Source organism: Melanerpes formicivorus, unplaced genomic scaffold, assembly GCF_026170545.1.
Source record: "Melanerpes formicivorus ecotype bairdi unplaced genomic scaffold, bMelFor1.0.p_v2 SCAF_118, whole genome shotgun sequence".
In the NCBI taxonomy this organism is placed as follows: Eukaryota; Metazoa; Chordata; class Aves; order Piciformes; family Picidae; genus Melanerpes; species Melanerpes formicivorus.
In genome coordinates, this window is record NW_027142470.1 from 1,417,593 (window position 1) to 1,442,607 (window position 25,015).

Genomic DNA, 25,015 nt, shown 5'->3' on the forward strand with positions numbered 1-25,015 from the left:
TAATCATGGATTGTTTTGCTCTTTTGGGGAGATAGGTTCATTTGCCTTCGCTCCTTTCTAATGAAGGTCGAAAAGATATAACTAGAGCTGAGAAGGAAGAGGATAAAAGAGGAAAAGCAGAAGAAGAGGCTCTGGTGACCAAAAGAGGGGAGCCAGTCAGGATCAAGATCTTTGAAGGAGGGTAAGTGTCTCGTTTTATTTCTCTTGCTGTGTCCCAGCTGTGTGGGAGTTGCTGCTAACAATGATGGCGAGTCAGTGAAGGTGCCACGTGGAGGTGAGCAGGAGGCCAGAGACAGTTGGATTGCAGCTTATGTTCTACAGCCACTCTGCAAACCTGGCCCTGGAGATCAGTAGACACTCCAGACTGCATTCCTTGTCGTTCGTTGAGTTGTCTGTAAGTTAGCAAGCACCTCAGTCTCATTTCTGAGTGGGTGGTTGAGCCAAGACGGCTTAGGAGCGCAAAGAGATGTGGTAGCTGGCTCTGATGTGACAGGGCTGCACTCCATATCTTCCAAATCCTTCTCCTGATAATGTTGTTCCTAATGCTTGTTACCATTACAAGGAAGATCTGGGGAGATCTTTTTTGATGTGTGGGGTTTGGGTGGGGAAGAAAAGAAGGATTCTGTTTATGTGATTTTAATCCCAACCAACCAAAGTAGCTCAGACCAGAATGGATGCAAGGTCTCAGTTTGATGTCTATCTTAGTTCTTGGCTCCAGGTGGTTCAGAGAACTCTTCTGTAACTCAGCACTGGTCTGATGTTGTTGCTCATCTTCTAATAAACAAAAAGAATCAGCTATTAAGAAGCATCTGTGGGATACAGGTGAAGATCATCCCTCCTGTGTGTTGCTGAGGGGGTCAGGGAGGTGGAAGAAATCCCCAGCAGGATTCATCCATTCTGCTCTTGCCATTGGGTGGTCTTGTTTTTGTGTGTTAGAAGAAAGCTTTAATCAGTCAGTGGTTGTGGTTTTCTGCCCTTACCAGTTGAACTTTGCTTTTATTTGAAAATATTTCGTCAGGAGATGATCAAACTAGCTATCCAGATGAGTAAAGCAGTGCCTTGGGAAAGGGATCCTGCTTGTTTGCTCGGGAGGACTCACCTCTCACCCAGGCATAGGCACTGTGGGTCCAGCTCAGGTTTGGACACATCAGCAGTGAGTGAGGAAGGTGAAGAGCTACAGTGGTGGCAACCTGTAATGGTTATGACCTGAAGTGATGGAGGGAGGGAGCCAGGGGGTGGCAAATAAGGAGCAGACTGAGCCATACCGTGGGTTTGGTGTGCTGCCATCACCCGTGGCACTGCGGAGTTTTATTGCCCTGAAGCTTGTGAGAAGCCTCTGTTCCCCTCAACCCGTTTGTCCCAGAGCTGTGGCTGTTTCAGAGGGACTCTGCTAACAGGAATGAAAATCTCCCTGCTGCTCCCTGAGCAGCTCTGCTGAGGTTTTCTGGGGAGAGCTGCGGGGGTGCTGGCTGCTCCCTGGCTGCCCCCACCGAGGCGAGCTGCATCTCCGCCGTCCCCGTGCTGGCAGAGGGAGGCTGCCTGCGTCCCCGAGCCCAGCACAACGGATGCAGAGTCACATTTGCTGAAGGACAGACGCAAAAGCAAGCAGCTTCTCCAACATGTTCTGTGGAAGCCACCATCAGGGAAGGTATTAGTCACACGGAACGTCTGCTCTGCTCTATTTTAAAGCTGCTGTGGCACCGACTGAAGGCAGGCATCCTTCTGGGTGGGAGACAGAATATAGGGACTGCTTAATGCCAAGCACAGGCACGGGTGGAACACACCAGGCTGCAGACAGCAATGTGAGAGCTGAATTCCCCAGCACATGCTCTGCGAGGAGGGCAGGCAGGACAGGCTGCTCCCCCCAGGGGCTCGGTGCTGGTGGTCCATGTCTAATCCTCCAGGTGCCTGAGGTCCAGGTGTCCAGCCTCAGCAGCTGGTGTCCATGAGGATGGTCTCTTGCAGTGAAGGGATAAGGCTGCAGATGAATCCAGAGGGTGCTTTGTGCAAGCTGCTAAATGGCTCAGTCTCTTTCCTGGCCAGCTCTTGAAAATGCTCCACACAAAGTCCATCCGTGCTCAAGACTCTATTTCACCATCTTCTTTTCCTTTCCTTCCCATAAAAATTCCCTCTTTGTCTCACTTCTCCCCCTGTTATTTGGTTCCACGTGGTCTGCTGCTGGTTGGACCCATCCTTCCACAGGGATGCAGCTGGGTTCAAATCTTTGGGAGCCATCCCATGCTTTACTGCTTCAACCAAGGAGGGGGATTATGAAGAAGCTCAGGTGTTCCCACCAAAGGTGAACTTGTTGCAGCTCTTTTAGCTCCTTGCCCTCATTTTTTATTTCCTTAGAGCTCTTGCCTTTCTCACTGCCACTTTCAACACTTGCTCTTCTCTCTTTGCAGTCTCCAGACTTCCCCAGTCCCATTGCTGCCTTGCTCCATTGGTTAAAGCCCTGCCAGGACCAGCTCTGCTGCTGGCCAGCCTACCAACTAGAGTCATATTTCTTGGCTTTCAGAGAAGACCAGCAAAGTCAGGTTTCACTCTTGGATCACACCCACTGCCCATTTGTCAAGGAAGGAACCAATGAACTCACCAGAGGCTGCTGGAGCCTGTGGGGCAGCTTGTCTTCCCTTGGGAAGTCTCTCTCATCTGAAGATGTGCCCTCCCAGGCTATGGACATGGATGGTTGCTTTGCTTCATCTTTACTCACTGGGAAGTGTTTTGGAAAGTGCAGCTTGCAGAGCCTTTGAGCCTTGAGGTTCATCCATACCTGGGTTTAGGATCAAGGCTCAGTAGTGCCATGCATCTGGTGTGTTTGGGCTCAGTTTCATCCCTCATCCCTTTTTCCATGAGGGATGTCACTTGTCAACCCTAGTGCCATCTCAGGATGTGAAGCAGCAGTCACTGGGGCTGACTTGGGCAGTAGAGGTGTCCAGCTCCTGTTCAGTGACTCATCCATTTCAGCAGCTACCTCCTTTGGCAGAAGAGGATCTGTAGTCCCTTTGTATTGTGCCTCTGGTTTCCTGGGGTTCACAGGAGGGATGTGTGTGGTTCTGCTTTGCCTGTTGCACAGCTCAGTGTACATGGGATGCACAGAGTTTTCTGCTGGGCTCCAGTTTAGAGAACCAATTCCTTGTAGAGAGCAAGCCTGAAGATCCCTCTGTAACTAGTTCCAGCAGGGGCTTTTTGCTTGTAGTCCTGACATTTCCTAGGGCTGGATACAGCTCCACTACCACCAGCATTCACACACACACACACCCACCCCTCATGCACTTGGCTGCAAGACATGAGGAGCTGTTTAACATGCCCTGCCCAGGCTGGACACTGCACAGCCTCGTTGGGTTGTGTTTGATAACCCCATGCCATTAAGCAATGTTTATGCTCCTGAAGGAGCTCATAAAAATATCCATTGAACTTGTCCTGAGGGATGTGGTGGTTTGGAGCAGTGAAAATGATCTCTGAAGGTCAAGCTGGCTTCAGAAGCATCCTGACTCCTTGGTGGCTTCGTGTCACCTTCATCAATCCACTCTGGGGTGCTTTGGAGGCACCAGGCCCATTCTGAAATCTTACATCATGAAACTGTAGATTGGTATCGACCTGGTTTGAGAGTGAGGTCTGTGATGGTATCGTGGTCTGCCCAGGGAAATATTGCCTGTTTATGGTGCATTAGCATTGCCAGGGTGAAATCTGATAGTGGTGGGGTAGTTACAGTCAATATCTCTCCTTCTGTTTCATGGCCAAACTCTCTGTGCTTTTGTGGGGCTGGTGCATGAGTTGATCACAGCCAGCAGGGAAAGCAACACTCAGATATAGAAGGTTAAAGACCACTAACCTTAACTGACATTTCCAGCCCAGTGTTATGTAAAATGAAAACTGTGTCAGAAGGAAGACTCCCATTGGAAAAAACCTCATTTTATAGGGAAAAAAAATAAACAACAACCCTTTTGCTGGCAACCTTATGACTGCAGGCTCAAGTATCCTTCTCCTTGCGCTCATAACCTAACCCTTCACACCATCCCGTGGGTACAAACCCACACCTAAGCAAGAAGAACCCATGGTGCTGTAAGGACTTGAAGAGAGAGGCTCAGACTGCTTTGGGGAGCCAGGCTGCTCTCAGTCAGCAGTTTGGTTTGACTCAGAGGTGAATCCAAGTCCTTCACCTTTGTCCTTGTCAGCAAGTCACGGAGAGTTGCAGGTTCACCAGCCTTGGGACCTTCTGACCTGGGGTTCTGAACCCCCACCCTAGAATCATAGAATTGTTTGGGTTGGAAAAGCTCATCCAGTCCAACCATCAACCCAACCCCATCATGGCCATCAAACCCTGTCCCCAGGTGCCATGGCCACAGGTTTCTGGAGCACCTCCAGGGATGGAGACTCCACCACCTCCCTGGGCAGCCTTTTCCAACCCCAACCACTCTCACAGCAAAGAAATTTTTCCTCCTCTCCAACCTAAGCCTTCCCTGGCGCAATTTCAGCCCACTTTCTTTCCTTCTATCACCTGATACTAGAAAGAACAGCCCAACCCCCACCTTGCTGCAACCTCCTCTCAAGGAGCTGTAGAGAGCAATGAGGTCTCCCTTCAGCCTCCTCTCCTCCAGACTGTACACCTCCAGTTCCCTCAGCAGCTCCTCATAGGACTTGTTCTCCAGACTCTTCTCCATCTTTGTTACCCTTCCCTGGACACTCTCCAGGCCCTCAATGTCCTTTTTTGGAGCGAGGGACCCAAACCAGAGCCCAGCATTTGAGGTGTGGCTTCACCACTTCCCCTTGAGCCACTTCCCCTTGAAACCCCTGCTGCCTGCTTCCTACAGCACAAATAACTGGGGGGAGGGGGTTGCATGAGGTGTGACCATTGTAGAGCCCCAGGGCTTGAGGGGTGGAGGCTGCTGTGAAACCCTGCCCCTTGTCTCCATGCCATGGGGCTGTTCATGGGATTTCAGGCAGGCAGGGAGACCATGGAGCCACACATCCACCTGTCTAGTGAGAGACTTTCCCCTGGGTTGAAGGAAACCCAAGAAGCCTTGAGCCTGATTGATCAGACCTGAACATGACTGCTAATTAGTGGACAAAAAAAAAACCAGCTTTAGCTGTGTGCAAACCTCCCTTCCCCCAGCTCTTTTCCCAGTTCCTGCCCCTGTGGGCTCACTGGGATGTGTGGTCAACTGCTCCGTGGTGATCTCACTCTGTTTCTATGCCTGGCCCCAGAAGCTGCAGCTCCCAGCAACCACTGACACACCTCATGGAAAATCCCTGGCACAGCAGTGGGCAGAGCTTTGTTAGCCCCTGAGAAAGCCTCTCTGTGGGCCAGGCAAAGGTCCTCAGCCTGTAACTCAGACCCTTTCCTTCAGGGGATTTCCTTTACTGCTCAGATGAGGGCTAAGAATTCTCCAGGATTACTTTGAAAGGAGTAATTTATCCCAAAGGCAGCAGCTTGAGCATGCTGCTGGAGCAGGGAACAATCATAGAATCAATAAGGTTGGAAAAGAGATCATCAAGTCCAACCTGTCACCCAGCACCTCATGACTAAGCAAGCCATGGCTCCAAGTGCCACATCCAAGCCTTTTTTGAGCACCTCCAGGGGTGGTGACTCCACCACCTCCCTGGGCAGCACATCCCAATGGCAAACTCTCTCTGTGAAGAACTTTCTCCTCACCTCAAGCCTAAACTTCCCCTGGTGCAGCTGGAGACTGTATCCTCTAAGGAATCTCATCCAGCTGCTGTGTCCACCACTGTCAACTCGAGGCTGATGCTTCATTCACCTGCAGACCTGCTGGGGTCCTGCAGTGACCTCACTTCAGGGCTTCCTGTGGGTGTAGAGCACTATGAATCAGGGCTGGTGTTGAAGAGCAATCTGCCAACCTGGACATGTTCCTGTGGGACCTGCCCTAGGTGGCCTTGCCTTGGCAGGGGGATTGGACCCAATGATCCCTGGAGGTCACTTCCAGCCCCTACCATTCTGTGATTTTACTGCATCCTCAGTTCCTGGATATAAGCAAAAAATTCCTGTCATTCCCATTTTCAAGTGAGAGGGATTTGTGAAAGGGATTTTCCTGAGTCTCTGCTCAGCACTGAGTGGGAAATTGCTGCTAAAACCTTTCCCTTAGGGCTGGTAGTGCCAGACTGACCTCTTGGTGTTAGTTTGAACATCTCATGGGGCTTGGTTGCTGGGTTTTCCTTGACTTGAGAACAGGCATTGGTGTAGTGAGGTGTGGTGGGCTCTTCTCCCAAGGAATGAGCCATAGGACCAGAAGAAACAGCTTCAAGTTGCACCAGGGGAGGTTTAGGTTGGACATGAAGAGCAATTTCTCCCCCAACAGGGCTGTGAAGCCCTGGGGCAGGTAGCCCAGGGCAGTGTTGGAGCCTCCATTCATGGAAGGGTTTAAAAGCTGTGGAGCTGTGTGACTGGGGAATGTGGTTTAGTGGTGAGCTGGCAGTGCTGGGTGAAGGGTTGGACTGGATGAGCTGAAAGATCTTTTCTAACCCAAATGGTTCTGTGGCATTGCTGTGCTCCCTTTGGACAGCCCTGTGGCTGCACTGCCCATCTGAGAAGCTGATCCTGCATGTCAAGCTGCTCACTGAAAGAGGGTTTTACATTCTCAGTGTCAGCTTCAGCACAGGCATTGGTCCTGCTTCTGTAAATGCTCTCCAAAAACCCAAGGGAATTTTTTGTTCATAATTCACAACACCCTCCATCAGCCTCCTCTTTGCCTCAGCATCTCTCTCCTCCTCAACTTCCTTCTTCTCAACATGAAGAGAAACTTGTTTGCTGTGGGGATGCTGGAACCCTGGAGCAGGCTGCCCAGAGAGGCTGTGGAGGCTCCTTCTCTGGAGACTTTCAAAACCTACCTGGATGTGTTCCTGTGTGACCTGCCCTGGGTGAGGCTGCCTGGGCAGGGGATTGGACTGGATGATCTCCAGAGGTCCCTTCCAACCCCTAACATTCTGTGGTTCTATGATTCTCCAGGCTAACCAGCTCCAGCCTCTCCTCATGGCAGAGATGTTGCAGTCCCCTCAGTATCTTAGTGGCCCTAAGAAGCTGAGGTCTCTTGAAGATGAGGTCTCTTGAAGCTGAGGTCTCCTGAAGCTGAGGTCTCTTTTGAGCACCATATCACAGAATCATAGAATCAATGAGGTTGGAAAAGACCTCAGAGTTCATCAAGTCCAACCTGTCACCCAGCCCCTCATGACTACTAAACCATGGCTTCAAGGGCCACATCCAATCCCCTCTTGAACACCTCCAGGGATGGTGACTCCGCCACCTCCCTCTGTTTTTGTCTTTCCATAGCACAAGCAAAGCACATTTTCAGCCTGAACAGCTCACAGTCCCGAGGAGAGAAGGCCCAGGGTGGCAATTTCAGGAAGGATGGGTTTGTGGATGTCAGGGATGCTGACAAGATGAAAGCAATCAATGGTTTGAACAGACAGGTTTGCAGGCAGGGAGCAAGGCTGCTTGGAAGAAAGGTTCAGAAATAGCAGCAGAGAATAATAGGAGCTAGGGAAGAGATATTTTCCACACTAAAGGAATATGAGCTTTTGGCTTTGAAAACCATTGCAGTCTTGCACTAAAATAGGCTTATAAGTTAGATAAGAAAGATAAAGTTTGATTTGGGGCCTACAATAAAGCCTGGGAGGGACTTTGGACAAGGGCTTGGAGATGCAGGATGAGGGGCAATGGTTTTGAGCTATTTGGCCAGACCCTGCTTACAGCACTCCATCAATGACACTGTGACAGCAGCTTGTCCTAGCAGCTAGAGAGAGGCATCCCAAAACTACTCCCTAGGAACAAGTGATGAGAGAAAAGGAGGCTCTTTGGGGGACCTCATAGAGGTCTTCCAGTAACTAAAGGGGGCCACAGGAGAGCTGGAGAGGGACTTGTGACAAGGGCTGGGAGTGACAGGATGAAAGGGAATGGACTGAAGCCAGGGTAGGGGAGATTGGGAGTGGAGATGAGGAAGACATTCTTGAGAGTGAGGGTGGGGAGAACTGGCACAGGTTGCCCAGGGAGGCTGTGGATACTTCATCCCTGGAAGTCTTCAAGGCCAGGTTTGATGAGGCCTTGAGCAACCTGGGTTGCTCAAGGGAGGTGTCCCTGCCCATGGCAGGGGGATTGGAACTGGATGAGCTTTAAGGTCCCTTCCAACACAAACCATTCTGTGATGCTAGGATTCTGTGACTTGAAGAAAATGTTTTTTCTCCTCATAAAAGGTCTTCATGAAAGTTTGGGAGTTTTGTTTTCTTCTTTCTTTGTCATTTTGGATTTGAGTAAAAAGAGTAATTTCCCCTGGGAACTGAAGCCAGGCTGAAAACCAGTCCTTTGGGTTCTCTCTTCAGGGAATCTTGTCTAGGATCAAGGGCAGCAAAGCAGTGTATGGAAGAGGAGAAGGGTGAGAAGTTTGCAGGTAGAGTCACACAGGATCCCAGAATGTCAGCTTGGGAGGGCCCCCAAGGATCATCTGCTCCAACCTCTCCAGGTGATGGTGCAGTTGCCATGAGCTGGCTCAGCACCCTGGCAAGCTGAGTCTGAAGCTGCCCAGTGCAGGAGACTCCACTGCTGCCCTTGGGAGATGATTCCAGTCTCTGCCTGCACTCATGGCAAACATTTCCTTCTGGAGTCCAATGGGAATGTCCCCAGCAGTAGCTTGTCCCCATCACCCTTGGCTTCTCCATGGGACTCCTTGTGAAAAGGCAGTCTCCACCCCCCTGGTAGCCACCCTTTATGTACTGGTCCATGGTGAAAAGGTCTCCCCTAAGCCTTCTCCTCTGCAGGCTGAACAAACTCATCTCTCTCAGCCTTTCCCCAGGCTTCTGATCACTCCTGTGGCAGTGCAGGGAGCAGGAAAGCAGAGTTGTAACTCTCTTGGCTCCGTCTTTGAACACCTCAGCCTGTCTGCTTGCTTGGAGCTCCTGCTGAGATGTGTTAGATAAGAGCTGGTGTGTCTGGGAGAGCTGACAGATTTCCTTTCAGAGGGAAAGAGTGGGATGGCTCTGTAACAGTGCCAGTTCCTGGACCTGCCACTCAACAGATGGTGCCATGTGCCAAGAGCTCTTGTATAAGTAACCTTGTATAATATAGAAGTAACCTGGGGTTATTAACTTTAAAGCAGGTTATTAATTTGTGTTGGGAGCAGCTTCTGGTTGTATAAGCACCACATAAGCATCCTGCAAACGCTGTGGCTTTGGAACAGAGCTCAGGGCTCAGCACATTTTCTTTTCCTTGGTTTTATGACTGCAACCTGGGAGCTGATTCCTTCTGTGAGCCCTTTCTCCAGGGCCTGTGCAGTGCAAATCACAGAACTGTTTGGGTTGGAAGAGACCTTTAAGATCATCTCATCCAGCTGTTAACCCGACCCTGCCTAGTCCACCACCAAACTGTGTCCCTCAGTACCACACCTTCACTGTTCCTCAGTTCCTTCAGGGATGGGGACTCCACCACAGCCCAGGGCAGCCTGTTCCATGCCTTGGCTACTCCTTCAGTGAAGAAATTGTTCCTCATGTGCAGCCTAAATCTCCCCTTGTGCAACTTGAGGCTGCTTCCTTGTGAGAAGAACCCAATCTCCACCTGGCTCCAACCTCCTTTCATGGAGTTCAGGAGGGCAATGAGGTCTCCCCTCAGCCTCCTTTTCTCCAGGCTGAACAATCCCAGGTCCCTCAGCTGCTCCTCACCAGGCTTGTGCTCAAGACTCATCAACAGCTACATTGCTTTTCTTTGGACGTGGACCTCAAATGACCTTCTTGCAGTGAGTGACCCCAGGCTGAACCAACTACTCATGGTGAGGCCTCAGCAGCACCAAGGACAGGGGAACAATCCCTGCCCTTGTCCTGCTCCCTCTTTTGGTTTCCCCCCTTGGATGCAGGTACAAATACCCCCATGAAATCCTGCATGTTTCAGCCATGGTCCCGCTCTCAGCTGCCATCCTAGCCCTGCTGCAGCTGGATGCAAGCATCTTGGCAAAGCATGGCCCCAGTGCTCTTCATGCTTTGGGCATGGTGATGACTGGCCAGCCCTGCACCACCTCCACCTTGGCTCTGAAATGCAGGATGTCCATAAGCCCACAGCTGAGAGCTTTCCTTTGATGCCAGCTGTGTTTGTGCTGAGCAGTTCCTGGACATGCTGTTCCCTGGCCTCCTGAACAGATCCCAGAGCCCCTGGATGGTGGAGCAGGGAAGTGACACTTGGGGCTGGGGACCTGTGACTCACCATGACATTTGGGTAAGAGAACAGGGCTGGTGAAGAGCAGCTGAGGGAGCTGGGCTTGGTTAGCCTGGAGAAAAGGAGGCTGAGGGGAGACCTCATTGCCCTCTACAGCTCCCTGAAAGGAGGTTGGAGCCAGGTGGGGGTTGGTGTCCTCTCCATGGGTGATAGAAGGAGAGGAAATGGCCTGAAATTGTGGCAGGGGAGGCTTAAGTTATGAGATTAGGAAGAATTTCTTTGCTGCAAGAGTGGTCAGGGATTGGCACAGGCTGCCCAGGGAGGTGGTCACGTCACCATGCCTGGAGGTGTTCCAGAACCCTGTGGCCATGGCACTTGGGGACAGGGTGTGGTGGCCATGGTGGGGTTGGGTTGATGCTTGGACTGGGTGATCTTAGAGGCCTTCTCCAACCCAAGCAATTCTATGATTCTCCATTTCAGTTTCCTCGTGGGCCACACAAACTCACCAACTGCTCAGCTTGATTATACTTTGACTTCAAAATGCCTTAATACTCCTCAGTGGCAATGGTGACTGTTTCCTGCTCCTTCTCTTGACAAACTGGCCTCATTCTACAGCTCACTGCAATTTTCTCAGGAGACTAGACAAACACAGAAGGATTTAGTCTAGGTTGTTGTCTGGGCTTCCTCATGATTTTCCCCTGAATGTTTTTTTGCCTCTCTCTCCAGCCCACTTCCTTGACACTTCCTGCTGGCAGGCACTTGTAGTGCAGCTTGATGCTAATTTCCCACAGCCACTTATTAGCAATCATTCTCTCCAGTTTCCTGTCTGACCTTGTGTGGGATGCTCAACTTTTCTGCAGGAATTTCTTTCCTCCTTGAGCAAAGATCCCTCTTAGCATCCTGCCAGCCAGCCCATGGCCCTCCCCAGTGTGCCATTGTAATGATGAGGCTGAGTGTGGGCCTTGGGTGGAGGATGCTGCTCTCCCTAAGCCCAGCATTCCCGGGAGGGTTTTCCCAGCTCCTCATTGCACTCAGCATGACTTTCATCTTCTTTGTGTTACACAAAGCAAGGAATTCCCTCTTGCTTCCCATTCAGATAATTGAAAATGCAAACTTATGGGCAGTAGAGGGCAAGAAAATGTCTTTGATGCTTTGCACAGCTGCCTGGGGTGCCTGACTGAGGCAAACCAGGAAAGAAGGGCAACAGAGCTGGTGAAGGGTCAGGAGAACAGGGCTGGGGAGGAGCAGCTGAGGGAGCTGGGGGTGTTCAGCCTGGAGAAGAGGAGAATGAGAGGAGACCTCATTGCTCTCTTCAGCTCCCTGGAAGGAGGTTGGAGCCAGGTGGGGATTGGTCTCTTCTGCCTAGCATCAGGTGACAGAAGGCAGGGAATGGCCTGAATTTGTGCCAGGGGAGGCTGAGGTTGGAGGTCCCTGGAGGTGTTCAACAAAGGCTTGGATGTGGCACTTGGAGCCATGGTTTAGTTGTCAGGAGGTGTTAGGGATTAGGTAATAGGTTGGACTTGATGATCTCTGAGGTCTTTTCCAACCTGCTTGATTCTGTGAGTCTCTGATTCTCAGTCCAGGCTCACCTGGGCTGTCCTTCTGCCTGGTGGATTCCCAGGCATGACTCAATGCCTTCTTCTGAGCTGCTGTCTGATGGGGGCCAAATGTCTGGAACCATGAAGTCTCCCTGTGAGCAGACTGTTTGTGGGCAAACAGCAGGACCAGAGGCTTTGCACTTCATTGCTTCAGAGACACCAGCCCTGCAATTAATTTGGTGGGAAAACTGCAGAAGGAAACTTTTTGGGCAGGTTTGCTCAGGATTAGCCAGTTCTGAACATCTGCATCTGCAGGCAGCCTGTCCTGCACACAAATGGAACTTTTAGAAGCCCTTTAAGAGATTCCAAGGGCTGTGCAATCAATTAGAAACCTGATGTTCAAACAGAGCCTGACTGCTTCTGACTCAATCCCTATTCCAGTAGGGAAGACTGGCTGCAAGATGACTCTGAGGGTCTGATTGTGACTGGCTTTTTGGGGGCTTCCTTTTCTGTCCCTTTCTAATGATGAAAAAAAAAAAGGACTTTGGAGGACCCAGAGCTCTTCTCAAGGCAGATGTTACTCTCATTCCTCTTTGATTTCTCGTTGGTTCCCCCGCCACCCCCACCCCCCCCCCCCAGTCTTCATAGAATCACCCAGGTTGGAAAAGACCTCAGAGATCATCAAGTCCAACCTATTACCTAATACCTAACACCTCCTGACAACTAAACCATGGCTCCAAGTGCCACATCCAAACCTTTGTTGAACACCTCCAGGGACAGGGACTCCACCACCTCCCTGGGCAGCACATCCCCATGGCCAATTAGTCCTTCTGGGAAGAACTTTCTCCTCACCTCCAGCCTAAACTTCCCCTGGTGCACCTTGAGACTGTGTCCTCTTATTCTGATGCTGGCTGCCTGGGAGAAGAGACCAACCCCTACCTGGCTACAGCCTCCCTTCAGGGAGTTGTAGAGAGCAATAAGGTCTCCCCTGAGACCTTAGAATCGACCCATTAAGGTTGGAAGAGACTTCTAAGTTCATCAAGTCCAACCTGATTTTCAGTTCTCTTTAGTAGCAACTACCACAGAATCCTGGTGCTGACTGATGGGATGGAAACCTCTTGGGAACATTCTGCATGACGGAGGTCTGAGAGCTGCCAGATTGTCACTAAAGCTTCTTTAGCAAGGGGTTTGGACTGGAGGATCTCCAGAGGTCCCTTCCAACCCCCAGCATGCTGGGATTCTGGGGTTTGGGATCAGGAATCCCATGAAATCCATCCACTGACTATTTCACCTAGAGAGGGACCTTCTCCCTGAGCCTGGGAAGTGAAGCACTTCCCACTCCCAGTTTGGCCTCTGAGTGTTTACTTTTGGCAAAGTTGGGGTTTCTTGCATGATTTGGAAGTGAGCACACAGAGTCATGCTGGTGGTGAGAGCACTGTGAGAGCTGTGGAGAGCCTGCTCCATCCTCCAGCAGTGGGACTGTGAGAGCCAGGCTCTGCATTTGGGACAGATTTTCCATCCCTTCCTGGTTTGCTGCTGGAAAAGGAGCAGCCCAGCTTGTGTGCTTTGTCCTGAGATAGCCTCATGATGTAACCAGAGCTGTGATGGTTCTGAATATCATCCTTCATCTGCACAGGGAGGGTGGTGCAATGCCATGGAAGGAAGGTGAGATCATTCCTCCCCGTGGGACACCACTGGGCTTGCTCAAAGCTTGGGGAGGGGGGAGAGGCTTGAGAGGCTGTGGGACGTGGCAGGAGCAGATGGAAAGAAGACCAATGGGACCCGAGTCTGCTGGAGGCAAGGATCCAGCTGCAGGGATGTGGTGGGAAGGGCTGCAGAGAAACTTCAGTTTTTTGTGTGTTTTAATATTCAATCTTCCCAAGCTGCTTCTCACTGTGTCAAAGTTGTGCTTCCAGGGGGCTTCTTATAAAACCTGTTTACCCAAGGTCTACTTTAGTCTTTTTCCTCTATTTTATTTTCTTGAGGAGGGGACTCACTGGGGACCTGGTGCAGGCAAATGCAGCTTCAAGCTGTAGCCAATCTGAGTCCCATGATCCCTGGATCATGAAGTGCTGCGAGGCAGCTGCCAGCCCAGCTCAGTTTCTCCAGGATGGAGCAGTGGGGGGAAAGATGTGATTACTCACTGCAAGGGTTTCAAGTCATTTCTTTGTCCTGGAGGACCTGCTGCTGCTGCTCAGGCTGCCACACATCACAGCTGAAGCAAAAGGGAGGGTGGGATGTGGGGGGCTTCTTCACAGCCACCTGGGAAATCCATGGAGTGGGTCCAGAGTGGGTTCTGTCTAAAGCAGAAGTGTTGTGAAGTGCAGCTGAGGGAACTGGGCTTGTTCTGCCTGGAGAAAAGGAGGATAAAAGGAGGTTGGAGCCAGCCCTGGGTTGGTTTCTTCTCTGTAGTAACAAGTGATAAGAAAAGAGGAAATGGCCTCAAATCGCACCAGGGAAGGTTTAGCTTGGACACGAGGAATAATTTCTTCCCCCAAAGGGTTGCCAAGCCCTGGCCCAGGCTACCCAGGAGAGTGGTGGAGTCCCCAGCCCTGGAAGGGTTTCAAAGCTTTGGAGCTGTGGTCCTGAGGGCCATGGTTTAGAGGTGACCCTGCAGTGCTGGTTAGTGGCAGACTTGATGATCTTGGAGGTCTCTTCCAGCCAAAACAATTCCGTGGTTTTACGATAAGTGTTGGAAAACACAAATCCAGACTGCTCCTAACCATGTGCTGCTTTCAGGGCAGAACCAAAGGCCCAGTCAGGTCTAACCTGACCCAGTCAGGTATATTTTTGCTGCTCTGTTATGTTGCTTGTGCTGGTGTAGAAACAAAAGTGAATGGTTAGAAGGTTTTTGAAGCAGGGGAGCTACAGGCAAGGGCTTGGAAAACTCTGCTGATGAGGTTCACCTCCAGAAATGGCACAGGCTGCCCAGAGAGGTGGTGGAGTCATGATTCTGCCCCTCTACTCCACTCTGCTGAGACCACACCTGGAGCTCTGTGTCCAGTCTGGAGCCTCTACTATAAGAAGGATCTGGAGGTGCTGGAAGGGGTCCAGAGAAGGGCCACGAGGATGAGCAGAGGGCTGGAGCTGCTCTGCTATGAGGACAGACTGAGAGAGTTGGGGCTGTTCAGTCTGGAGAAGAGAAAGCTCCAAGGAGACCTAATTGTGGCCTTCCAGGATCTGAAGGGGGCTCCAAGAAAGCTGGGGAGGGACTTTTGAGGGTGTCAGGGAGTGATAGGACTGGGGGGGATGGAGCAAAACTAGAAATGGGTAGATTGAGATTGGATGTTAGGAAGAAGTTGTTGCCCATGAGGGTGGTGAGAGCCTGGCACAGGTTGCCCAGGGAGGTGGCGGAAGCCTCATGCCTGGAGGTGTTTGCAGCCAGGCTGGCTGTGGCTGTGAGCAACCTGCTGTAGTGTGAGGTGTCTCTGGCCATGGCAGGGGGGTTGGAACTGGCTGATCCTTGAGGTCCCTTCCAACTCTGACAATTTTATGATTCTATGCTGTGTGAATGTGATGCTGAGGGTTGGTGTCTGGTAAGTTCTGAACCCTCGGATGCTTTTGGCTCCCAACTTTGTCCAGGACTTGGTATGTCAAGCACAGGGGAATGATCAGATGCATGTAGCCAAGTTCTGACAAACCTTTCTGTTTGTTGGGTGCCTTGGCTTCTAGGAGAGCCTGGATGTGACTGAACTGCTCTGTGGAACAGTTGGTTGGGTCAGCAGCACAGGAGCAGCCCTTTCAAAGAGCAAATATTGCTTGCAGATGGTTCCCATTGGGGTTCAATGTTTGTGAGGTTCTTGCCATTCTTCTTTAACCAAACTGCTTGGTGGCAGAGTGCTGTGGTTTTCCTGGCTGCAAGAGGCTGAGCACTTCCACCTCTCATCTGAGACTCAACTCTGTGAACTTCAGCCTCCTTACAAGACCAACCAGCACGGAGTTACCTGCAAAGCCTTGGCCTGAAACGTGGCAGAGCAGCTGCTGTGCCTGCAAGCTGCTTCTGATCAAATAAAAACCTTCCCTACACGTGATCTGAGCAAAGACCTTCATAAAAACACAACCCTGCTGGGGAGTGAGGGACCTGGAGGCTGTCAGATAATTGGAGCTGGTCGCTGGGGAGGTCTCTGTGTTGAGTGTCCTGGGGTTAGAGAGTAGCTAGAGAAATGCAGTAGGTAAAGGAGAGCCTTGGGGAGTTCAGGCTAGAGTCTGATCCCTTTTATGTTTCCATAGAACTCAAAAAGACCAAGTGCTGCTTGGCATCTGCTTGCTCAGGGGCTGCACAAGGTAGGGGGAGAAGACATTTCTTGTATGACTCTCTTTACTGCCTTAGTTTGTGGATATTCATGGAATCATCACAGAATCACAGACTCAACCAGCTTGGAAAAGACCTCAGAGATCATCAAGTCCAACCTATTGCCTAACACCTAACATCTCCTGACAACTAAACCATGGCTCCAAGTGCCACATCCAAGCCTTTTTTGAACACCTCCAGGGCCAGGGACTCCACCACCTCCCTGGGCAGCACATTCCAGTGGCCAATCACCCAAAGAAGGTCTTCCAAGGTGCTGAGAAATGGGCAGAGCTCATTGTGGTCACCGTGGGTGCAAAGGGGACCCTTGTGGGATGTCACCATAGGAGTTTACTAAGGTCATTCTGAGCATCCCAGAAAGAGAACTGTGGCCCTGCTGCATGGTAGCACCACTGCCACTGCTGGTAAATTAAGAAGGTGCTAATCCATCCCCAAGGATACTTGCAGGCAGCAACAGGCTACAAAAATAGAAGAGCTCTGGGAGATGCCAGTCCTGAACTGGGAATATTTGTAATCTGCAGCTCCACTTTACCAGCAGAGAAAGCCTCTGTGGCTCCTGACCTTGTGGTGCTGGGCCACAGAATCACAGAATGCTTTGAGTTGGAAGGGACCTTAAAGTTCATCCAGTGCCAACCCCATGCCATGGGCAAGGACACCTCTTACCAGCCCAGGTTGCTCAAGGCCTCATCCAACCTGGCCTTGAAGGCTTCCAGGGATGAAGTATCCACAGCCTCCCTGGGCAACCTGTGCCAGTTTCTCCCCACCCTCACTCTCAAGAATTTCTTCCTCATCTCCAGTCTGGATCTCCCCTGCTCAAATTTCAAACCCTTGTCCCTCATCCCATCACCACAGGCTCTTTGAAATAATCCCTCCCCAGCTCCCCTGTAGCCCCTCCAGGTACTGGAAGGCAGCTCTAAGGTCTCCCTGGAGCCTTCTCTTCTCCAGGCTGAAGAGCTCCAGCTCCCTCAGCCAATCCCTCTATGGAGGTTCTCCAGCCCTCTGAACACCTTTGTGTCCTCCTCTGGACCCTCTCCAGCAGCTCCAGGTCCTTCTTGTGCTGGGGGCCCCAGAACTGGAGGCAGTGCTGCAGAGGGGCAGAATCCCCTCCCTTGACCTGCTGGCCAAGCTGCTGGTGGAGCCCAGGCCACGGCTGGCTCTTTGGGCTGCCAGTGCACATCGCTGGCTCGTGTCCAGCTCCTCCTCCAGCAGTGCCAAGGTGCAGCTCTGTTGTGCAGCACAGCAGCTCCCTAGGGCAGCTCAGCATAGCCACATTTGGCTCTCCCTGCTGAAACTCAAGGAGGTTTTGTTTCTTGCAGTGAAGAGCAACAAGTTAAAATAGTTCTAACCCTGACTCCCTGCCCCCCACCCCCTCCCTGCTTCAGAAGAGGACTTCAGGCCATGGTCCTCCTCTGCCTGAGCAGCCCAGAAATGCTGGAGAGCAGAGGACATGTCAGCAGTAACAGCAGCCAGTTGTTTCTGCACAGACAGTCCCTGCAGCCTTCCTGCCACGGCTTCAGAAGTGTGAGCCCTCTCACCAGAGCCGCTGAAGCCTCCAGCAGCTGAGGTCGCATCTGGAGCAGAGGGTTCATGAACTGTGCCTGGGATCAGATGGCTTCAAATTCCTCTGCAGATGGCCCCATCAAGGGAACTCCCAGCTGGATGGTGATCCCAGGAGTGCTAGTGGTTGTTGGCAGCCTGCTACCACTTGGTGTTTATCTAAGAGAGGTTTAGAGGAGGAGCCACCTCAGATTCCTGCAGGGTTTACTGTCCTCTTGTCCTCAGACTGCAGCATGCCTGCCAGCAGAGCCTTAGCTGGGAGCGAGCCCACGTGTCCCATATGAAGACATGGACATGAGCCCCTCAGAAGCTTGTCTGCCTCTCCCTCCCTGGCTTGGGAAAAGCACCACAGTCGTAGGATAAGGAAGGGTCACTGGGTCTGGAACTTTCTGGAGATAAAAGTGAATTTATTTTGGTCTCAGCAGAGCTGCAGGCAAGCTCTGACAAGCTCCTTGCACAGACAAAACAGAGAGAGGAAGAGCTCTGGGCAGGGATTTCTGTGCTGTTCCACTCTTGTTCCTGTAAAGGGAAATACCCTGAAGTGCTAGAGGGGAGAGTGGCTTCCTGAAGTGCCTGGAGGGTGAGCTTCACTCCCCTGGGCATGCTCTGCGCTGGGGAGGCTGAGTCTTGTCTGCAAGCCATGTGCTGCTGAGCTTCTCAAGACCCCACCTGGAGCTTCTTACAGGAAGGATCTGGAGGTGCTGGAAGGGGTCCAGAGAAGGGCCACAAGGATGAGCAGAGGGCTGGAGCTGCTCTGCTATGGAGACAGACTGAGGGAGTTGGGGTCATTCGGTCTGGAGAGGAGAAAGCTCCCAGGAGACCTAATGGTGGCCTTCCAGTATCTGAAGGGGGCTACAGGAAAGCTGGGGAGGGACTTTTGAGGGTGTCAGGGAGTGATAGGACTGGGGGGGATGGAGCAAAACTAGAAATGGGTAGATTGAGATTGGATGTTAGGAAGAAGTTGTTCCCCATGAGGGTGGTGAGAGCCTGGCACAGGTTGCCCAGGGAGGTGGTGGAAGCCTCATCCCTGGAGGTGTTTGCAGCCAGGCTGGCTGTGGCTGTGAGCAACCTGCTGGAGTGTGAGGTGTCCCTGGCCATGGCAGGGGGGTTGGAACTGGCTGATCCTTGAGGTCCCTTCCAATCCTAACAATTTTATGATTCTATGATCCACTGCCAGGTGGCAGCTCACCTCAAGAGAGGGACTGGAGATCTTTGCCCCACTCCCTGGGGGTCATTCTGGCTCCCAGCACTCCAGACTGTCTGCTGGGTGGGCACCAACTTCTCTAGTGTCAGCAGGGGGCTGCAAGCTTCTTGTCCTTGTTTCCACATAACTGCTCACCCAGCATGGATGATGCAGCCTGACTTGCTGCTTCTCTGATGAACATGTGCAAAACCAGGAGCTGGCATTAGAATGAGGCCACCAGAGCATTCCTGCCTGTGGAGTATTCCTGTCTGCATGGCTAATCCAGCCTGGGCAGGCAGTCTGGAGGTGATTGAGGTGGAATGAGAGGAATGCTGCCCAAAGCACCAGTTCAAGTTTAACCTGGCAAGAACCTGCTGTGCTTCAAGCTCTCCATCCTTGGCATCTGGACATGGCTGCGCTCAGCATCCTCTGCTGGTACCTGGGGCTGCTCGCTCTGGGCAGGGCTTTTCCCTCCTACACTCAGGTCCTGTTTGCTCTTCACCAATGCTCAGATCCCTTTCCTGTCCACACAGAGAAGCAAAATTCATCAGATGCTGATCCAGCTCCTTCCCTGTGTGCTGTCCTGCAATGCTGACAGTGGCAGGATGGATCTGTCACAGTCTGGCTTGGAGAACAGAAGGGAAAAGTCATCTCCTTAGTGCCTTGTCCACACAGAGCCCTCTGCTTCCTCCTGCACTGCCTGCTCAACCATATCACACAGACACAAGCTGCTGACACTAGCAAGGCTCTCCACAGCTCAGCACCACCCTGCCTGTTGTCTCTTTTGGATTACAAACCCACCCTCTCCTGCCTCTGCATGGTGGCCACGCTCTCCTCTTCCCATGTTTAAGGTTTCCAAACCTTAATTCCTACTGGAGGGAGCTCTCTGAAAACATCTACCAACCTTACCTCTCCTTCAACTCACCTCTGCTCTGGGATGGCTACAGAGAGGAGAGCAGCACTTAGGCTGCTGTGCCAGATCATCCCACACCTCCCACTGTCCAGAGCTGTCCTGGTGTTGTCCCATACCATGCAGCAGTGTCCATCTGTTGTGTCTCCATACATCCTTGGGGCTGGAACTCCATAGGGTAAAATCCAGGTGGGTTTTTTTTCACTCTGTGCAGTGCCTGCATTGAGGACTGGAAAGCACCATGTTGAGACAATTAACAGGGGTCCTGCCTTGATTCTCCTCCTTTATGTGTGCAGCACTGGGGAGCAGAGTCACTGTGTGATGGTGAGGGCTGAAGAGGACTTGTTCTGAGCTGTGAAGAGAAGCTAACAAGAGCAGCCAGTCTGCAGTGCAGGACACACAATCCCAGAGAATCCCAGAATATCTCTGGTTGGAAGAGACCTCCAAGCTCATTCAGTCCAACCCTCAACCCAACACTGCAGGGTCAACACCAAACCATGTCCCTAAGTACCAGGTCTTTATGATACTTCAATACCTCCAGAGAAGGTGACTCCAGCACTGCCCTGGGCAGCCTCTTCCAATGTTTGAGAATCTTCCATTGAAGAAATATTTCCTAGCATCCAGTCTGAGCCTCCCCTGCTGCAGCTTGGAAGCATTTCCTCTGCTCCTATCCCTTGCCACCAAGGAGCAGAGGCTGCCCCCTCCTCACTCCAACCTCCCCTCAGGGAGCTATAGAGAGCAATGAGGTCTCCCTCAGCCTCCTCTTCTCCAGCCTGAACACCCCCAGCTCCCTCAGCCCCTCCTCTAGCCCAGGTGCTCCAGGCCCTTCCCCAGCCCCGTTGTCCTTCTCTGGACAGGCTCCATAGGAGCTCAGCTGCAGTCAGCAGCTTCTTGCTCTGAGGAGCTACCAGAAAGCTGTAGCTGTGACAGAAAACAGAAAGCTGTGACAGCTTTCAGCCACTGTTTTGGGCTGCATCTTGCACTGAGGTCTGCAAGTGGCAGCCCTTCGATGTCAGCAGCAGCCCCAGGGGCTCTCAGGGGACCTTTTCTATATACTCATATGTACTTCATCCTGTTCAAACTCTCTTTCCTCCCCCAGTACTTGTGACCTTCCCCCATGTGCACACACAGCCACGGACATGTTTCCCTCTGTGAGATTTCCATGGGAAACTTTCCAAGGAGGACTTCTTTCACAGTCCCCTTTCACCCCACAGGGGAGGTGGCCAGAGCCGTGGCATTTTCCAGCGGTGCCTGGGGAGCTGATCTCCTCCTCCCACCAGCTCCACATTCTTTGGAGGGAGCCCCATGCTGCCGGTGTGTGTCCGTGCCGGGATCCAGGGACCGCATCCCAACTCATTTCCCAGCTGCTTTGCTGCTTCTCTCTCTGATCTGAGCGCGGCACAACGTCTGGGAACGGCAGGAGCAGCTTGATCCCGTGGCCCTTGCAGGAACGCAGGGGGATGTGCAGCATCCTTGGGCAGGGGCAGCTCTCCGCCAGCGTGGGGAGACCTGCAGCGGCCGGTCGCTGGTCCCGTGAGAACCACCCTGCTGCTGGGGCTTGTGAAAACACTTCTGGGTCATGGAGCTGCTTGCTGGAAACCTCTGTCTGTGGGGATGAAACCATTTCGAAAGTCAGCAGCATGTGAGGAGCTACTGGAGAGAGTCCAGCAGAGGCTAGGAAGATGCTGAGGGGCCTGGAGCATCGCTGTGAGGAGAAAAGGCTGAGAGCCCTAGGGCTGTTGAGCCTGGAGAAGAGAAGCCTCAGAGGGGATCTGAGCAACCCTCAGCAAGAGCTAAAGGGTAGGGGGCAAGAGGCTGGGGCCAGACTCTCCTCAGTGTGGAAGAAATTGCTTAGACTGAGGATGGGGAGATACTGGCACAGATTGCCCAGGGAGGCTGTGGATGCCCTCTCCCTGGAGGTGTTCAAGGCAGGGTTGGATGAGACCTTGAGCAACCTGGGCTGGTGGGAGGTGTCCTTGCCCATGGCAGGGGGTTAGCACTGGATGAGCTTTAGGGTCTCTTCCAACTCAAACCATTCTGTGACTCTGTGATATTCAAGGTGCTGCACTTTGGTGAGGCTCAAAACCTTCCTCTGCAAAATGTTTCAAAGGGTTTCTGTGAGAGGCTTTGATCTGCTTTAGATTTAGAAGCACCAATATTTGGTGCTCCTGTAACTCCTCCTGTTCAGTTCCCTAAGCCAGATCAATCAATTCTGGTAGGTTTCAAGACCAGCAACAGGATATCTTTGACTAGGGCCTCTCCTGACATGGGCAGGTTGGGTTTCCATCCACCAAGAACACCTTCTGCAGTGCTCTCCAGCTGCTAGATGGCTCCTGAGAAGTGGCAGAGAGTTGGTGAGCTGCTGTGTGCATGGATGGGATGTCAATATGAAATGTCAGCAAGTCCAGAAGTGATGACCCAGAGAAGATCCCAGAAGTGAGTTTGTGAAGAGGTTCCCACATCATGCAGTAAAGGAAACCTGCAACAGAGTGGGGGGCAAGAGGCTGGGGCCAGACTCTTGTCTGTGTTGCCAGGGACAGGACAAAGGGCAATGAGCACAAACTGGAAGCCAGGAGGTTCTATGTGAATAGGAGGAGAAGATTCTTGGTTGTGAGGGTGCTGGAGAGCTGGAGCAGGCTGCCCAGAGAGGTTGTGGAGTCTCCTCTGGAGAGCTTCCAAACAACGAGACAAGAGACAACAGGTTCAAGCTTGAACGTAGAAGATTTCACTTCACCATGAGGAGAAACTTCTTTACAGTGAGGATGATGCAACACTGGAGCAGGCTGCTCAGAGAGGTTGTGGAGTCTCCTTCTGTGGAGACTTTTAAATCCCATCTGGATGCAGACTACCCTAAGTGATGCTCTTCTGGCAGGGGTTTGGACTTGATGGTCTCTTGAGGTCCCTTCCACCCTCTAATGTGCTGTGAGACTGTGGCACTGTGAAACCTCCCCTGGCAACTGTGCTCCTGGGCAAGCTGCTGTGGGTGCCCTGCTTTAGCCTGGATGAGCTCCAGAGGTCCCTTCCAAGCTCTGCCATGCTGGGATGTGGGGATTCTGTAAGTGACATCATCCATGACTGAAGAATAGACTTTTAAAAGAGCTTACTCAGGGCATGCCCAGATCCTGCTTGAGCTCCAGAGGAGCCTGCTCTTGGCATGAGCCTGTTCTTATTATTATCATAATCATTATGCACTGAAACTTCTGCACTGCAATTATCTGATGTGCCAGCTAAGAGCAGATGCTGAAGAGAGAGAGGTGGCTTGTTGGGTTTGTTCTTTTTTCACCCCCCCCTTTTTCTTCATTCTTTTAAGTTCAGTTGCAGGAAACTGGCTGGAAAAGAACATTATGAGCTTTCCAGACCTTTTTTTGTTCCCCCTCCTTTCCCCCCTCAATAATTGTGGTATCTGATGTGCTTTTGGGTTCCAAGATGAGGTTTGGGGTGGGTTTTTTTTTAACTGTAGGTCCTGCAAGCACAGCTTTGGCTCTGCTGAGCTCCTCACACATCATCATGGGTAATGAAGGCTCTACCCCTGCTTACCCTGGTGCTGCCCTGTTTCCTTCCACTGCTCTGCATGTGGGATGGAGCTGCCTAAATCATTGGGTTGATGATGTGCAAGAGGGAACAGGATCCAGCCCCCTCTCTCTGGGCTGCCTTGGGTTTTGCAGCAAGAGCAGGAGAGGGAAATCACAAACTTTCCTCAGCTGCTGCAGGCAGAAAGTCTGACTCTGAAGATGCCCTGGGGAGGAGCAGTGAGATGGGAAGGGGCACTTCCAGAGGAACTTCTCGCCCTGCGGTGTGTGGCCTTGGAAAGCCCCAGGGCTGTCGAGACTTGGCTGAAGACCAGGTGGCTGACAGGGGATGGTCCTTAGGGATGTGTGATTTTGTGCAGATGTGGGAATGGCACTCACCAAACCCCTTGCAGAGTGCCTGGGCTGCCTAGCTGGCAGGAATTCAGCTGCTTGGTCGGTGATGGATTTGTGACACATGGACCCAGTTTGTGCTGTCTGAAACAAATCTCAAACAAACCTCTGCTTGACCCTGCCTGCAGCCCATGGCCAGGTCCTCACACTGACTTGAGGACAGGTTGGACTGGGGCCCATATGTTGGCTGGAGAAACACTGAGAGAGCCTTCTGCTGCTCCTAGATTCAATGGGACTCAAGTCTTAGTGCTTCTTGCCAAGGCTCCACAACACAGGACCTCCTCCTCCTCCTTAGACAAGCAGGGCTTAAGGTCTTCTCATCCCACTAGGCCAGATGGGTGCCTGTGGGTCAAGACCCTCCAGCCCATCTGGATTCTCTTACCTGTCCAGGACTGGTCTGCAGTTGGGTAGGACAAAGCCTTCTGAAGCAGTTCCTGATATTTCTGCTGTCCAATTGGACTGAGGGTGTCTCAGGGCTCCTTGGGATTAGTCCTCACTTCCTTGCTTGACCCTGCCAGGAGAGAGGAAGCACAGGAAATGAGAAATAATTGAGTCAGTTCCTACAAGTGGGTTTGACTTGGATGCACTTTGAAGGGTGGCTGAAGGCCTGGGGTGACTCTGAGGCTCACATTTCCTCACAGCATTTCTCTGTTCACCAGAACCATGTGCAGAATTCCATTAACAATTCCAACCCCTAGGTCCTGCAGAGCAGGATGAGGCTTGACAGGATGGTCTCCCTCTGGTGATAATCTCAGCCCAATCCATTGGACCCTCCTGGGTGCTGAGATGTCATAATAACCTGAGTGGCTTTGGGTATTTTGTCAGTGATATTGATATCTGGAGATCAGAAATTCACTAACTGTCAGTCCCCAGTGGTGATGAGGGCAAGAGCAGACCAGGAAGTGATCCTGACTGAGTACTTTTGGTGCCAGTGGTTCTCAGATTGTCTGTGCTCTGCTTTCCTCTGCAGTTGTGTTACCTCTGGGGGAAAAGGGGACCAGGCAACTGGACTTAGAGAATTACTAAGCTTGGAAAAGCTCTCTATGACCACCCAGTCCAACCATCAACCCAACCCTACCATGGCCACCAAACCCTGGCCCCAAGTGCCATGGCCACAGGTTTCTGGTGGCTTGACCACCTCCCTGGGCAGCCTGTGCCAGTCCCTGACCACTCTTGCAGCAAAGACATTTTTCCCAATCCCTAACCTAAACCTCCCCTCGAGGCCATTTCCTCTTGCCCCATAACTAATTACCAACCCCCACCTCACACCAACCTCCTTTCAGGGAGGTCTCCTCTCAGCCTCCTCTTCTCCAGGCTGAACACCCCCAGCTCCCTCAGCTGCTCCTCCCCAGCCCTGTTCTCCAGACCCTTCCCCAGCTTCATTTCCCTTCTCTGGACCTGCTCCAACAACTCAATGTCTTCCTACCTTCTAATGAACCCAGAGG

General features: G+C 52.0%; 1 protein-coding gene across 10 annotated transcripts in view; it reads left to right on the forward strand.

Annotated features, from left to right (window-relative positions):
* HIVEP3 (HIVEP zinc finger 3) overlaps positions 1–25,015 on the forward strand; it is a 409,994-nt gene that overhangs the window by 332,399 nt on the left and 52,580 nt on the right. For all 10 annotated transcript variants that reach the window (XM_068167460.1, XM_068167459.1, XM_068167467.1 and 7 more), the window contains one exon: positions 36–181. In XM_068167460.1, the coding sequence (XP_068023561.1) occupies positions 36–181 (146 nt within the window). The remainder of the gene's footprint in view (positions 1–35; positions 182–25,015) is intronic.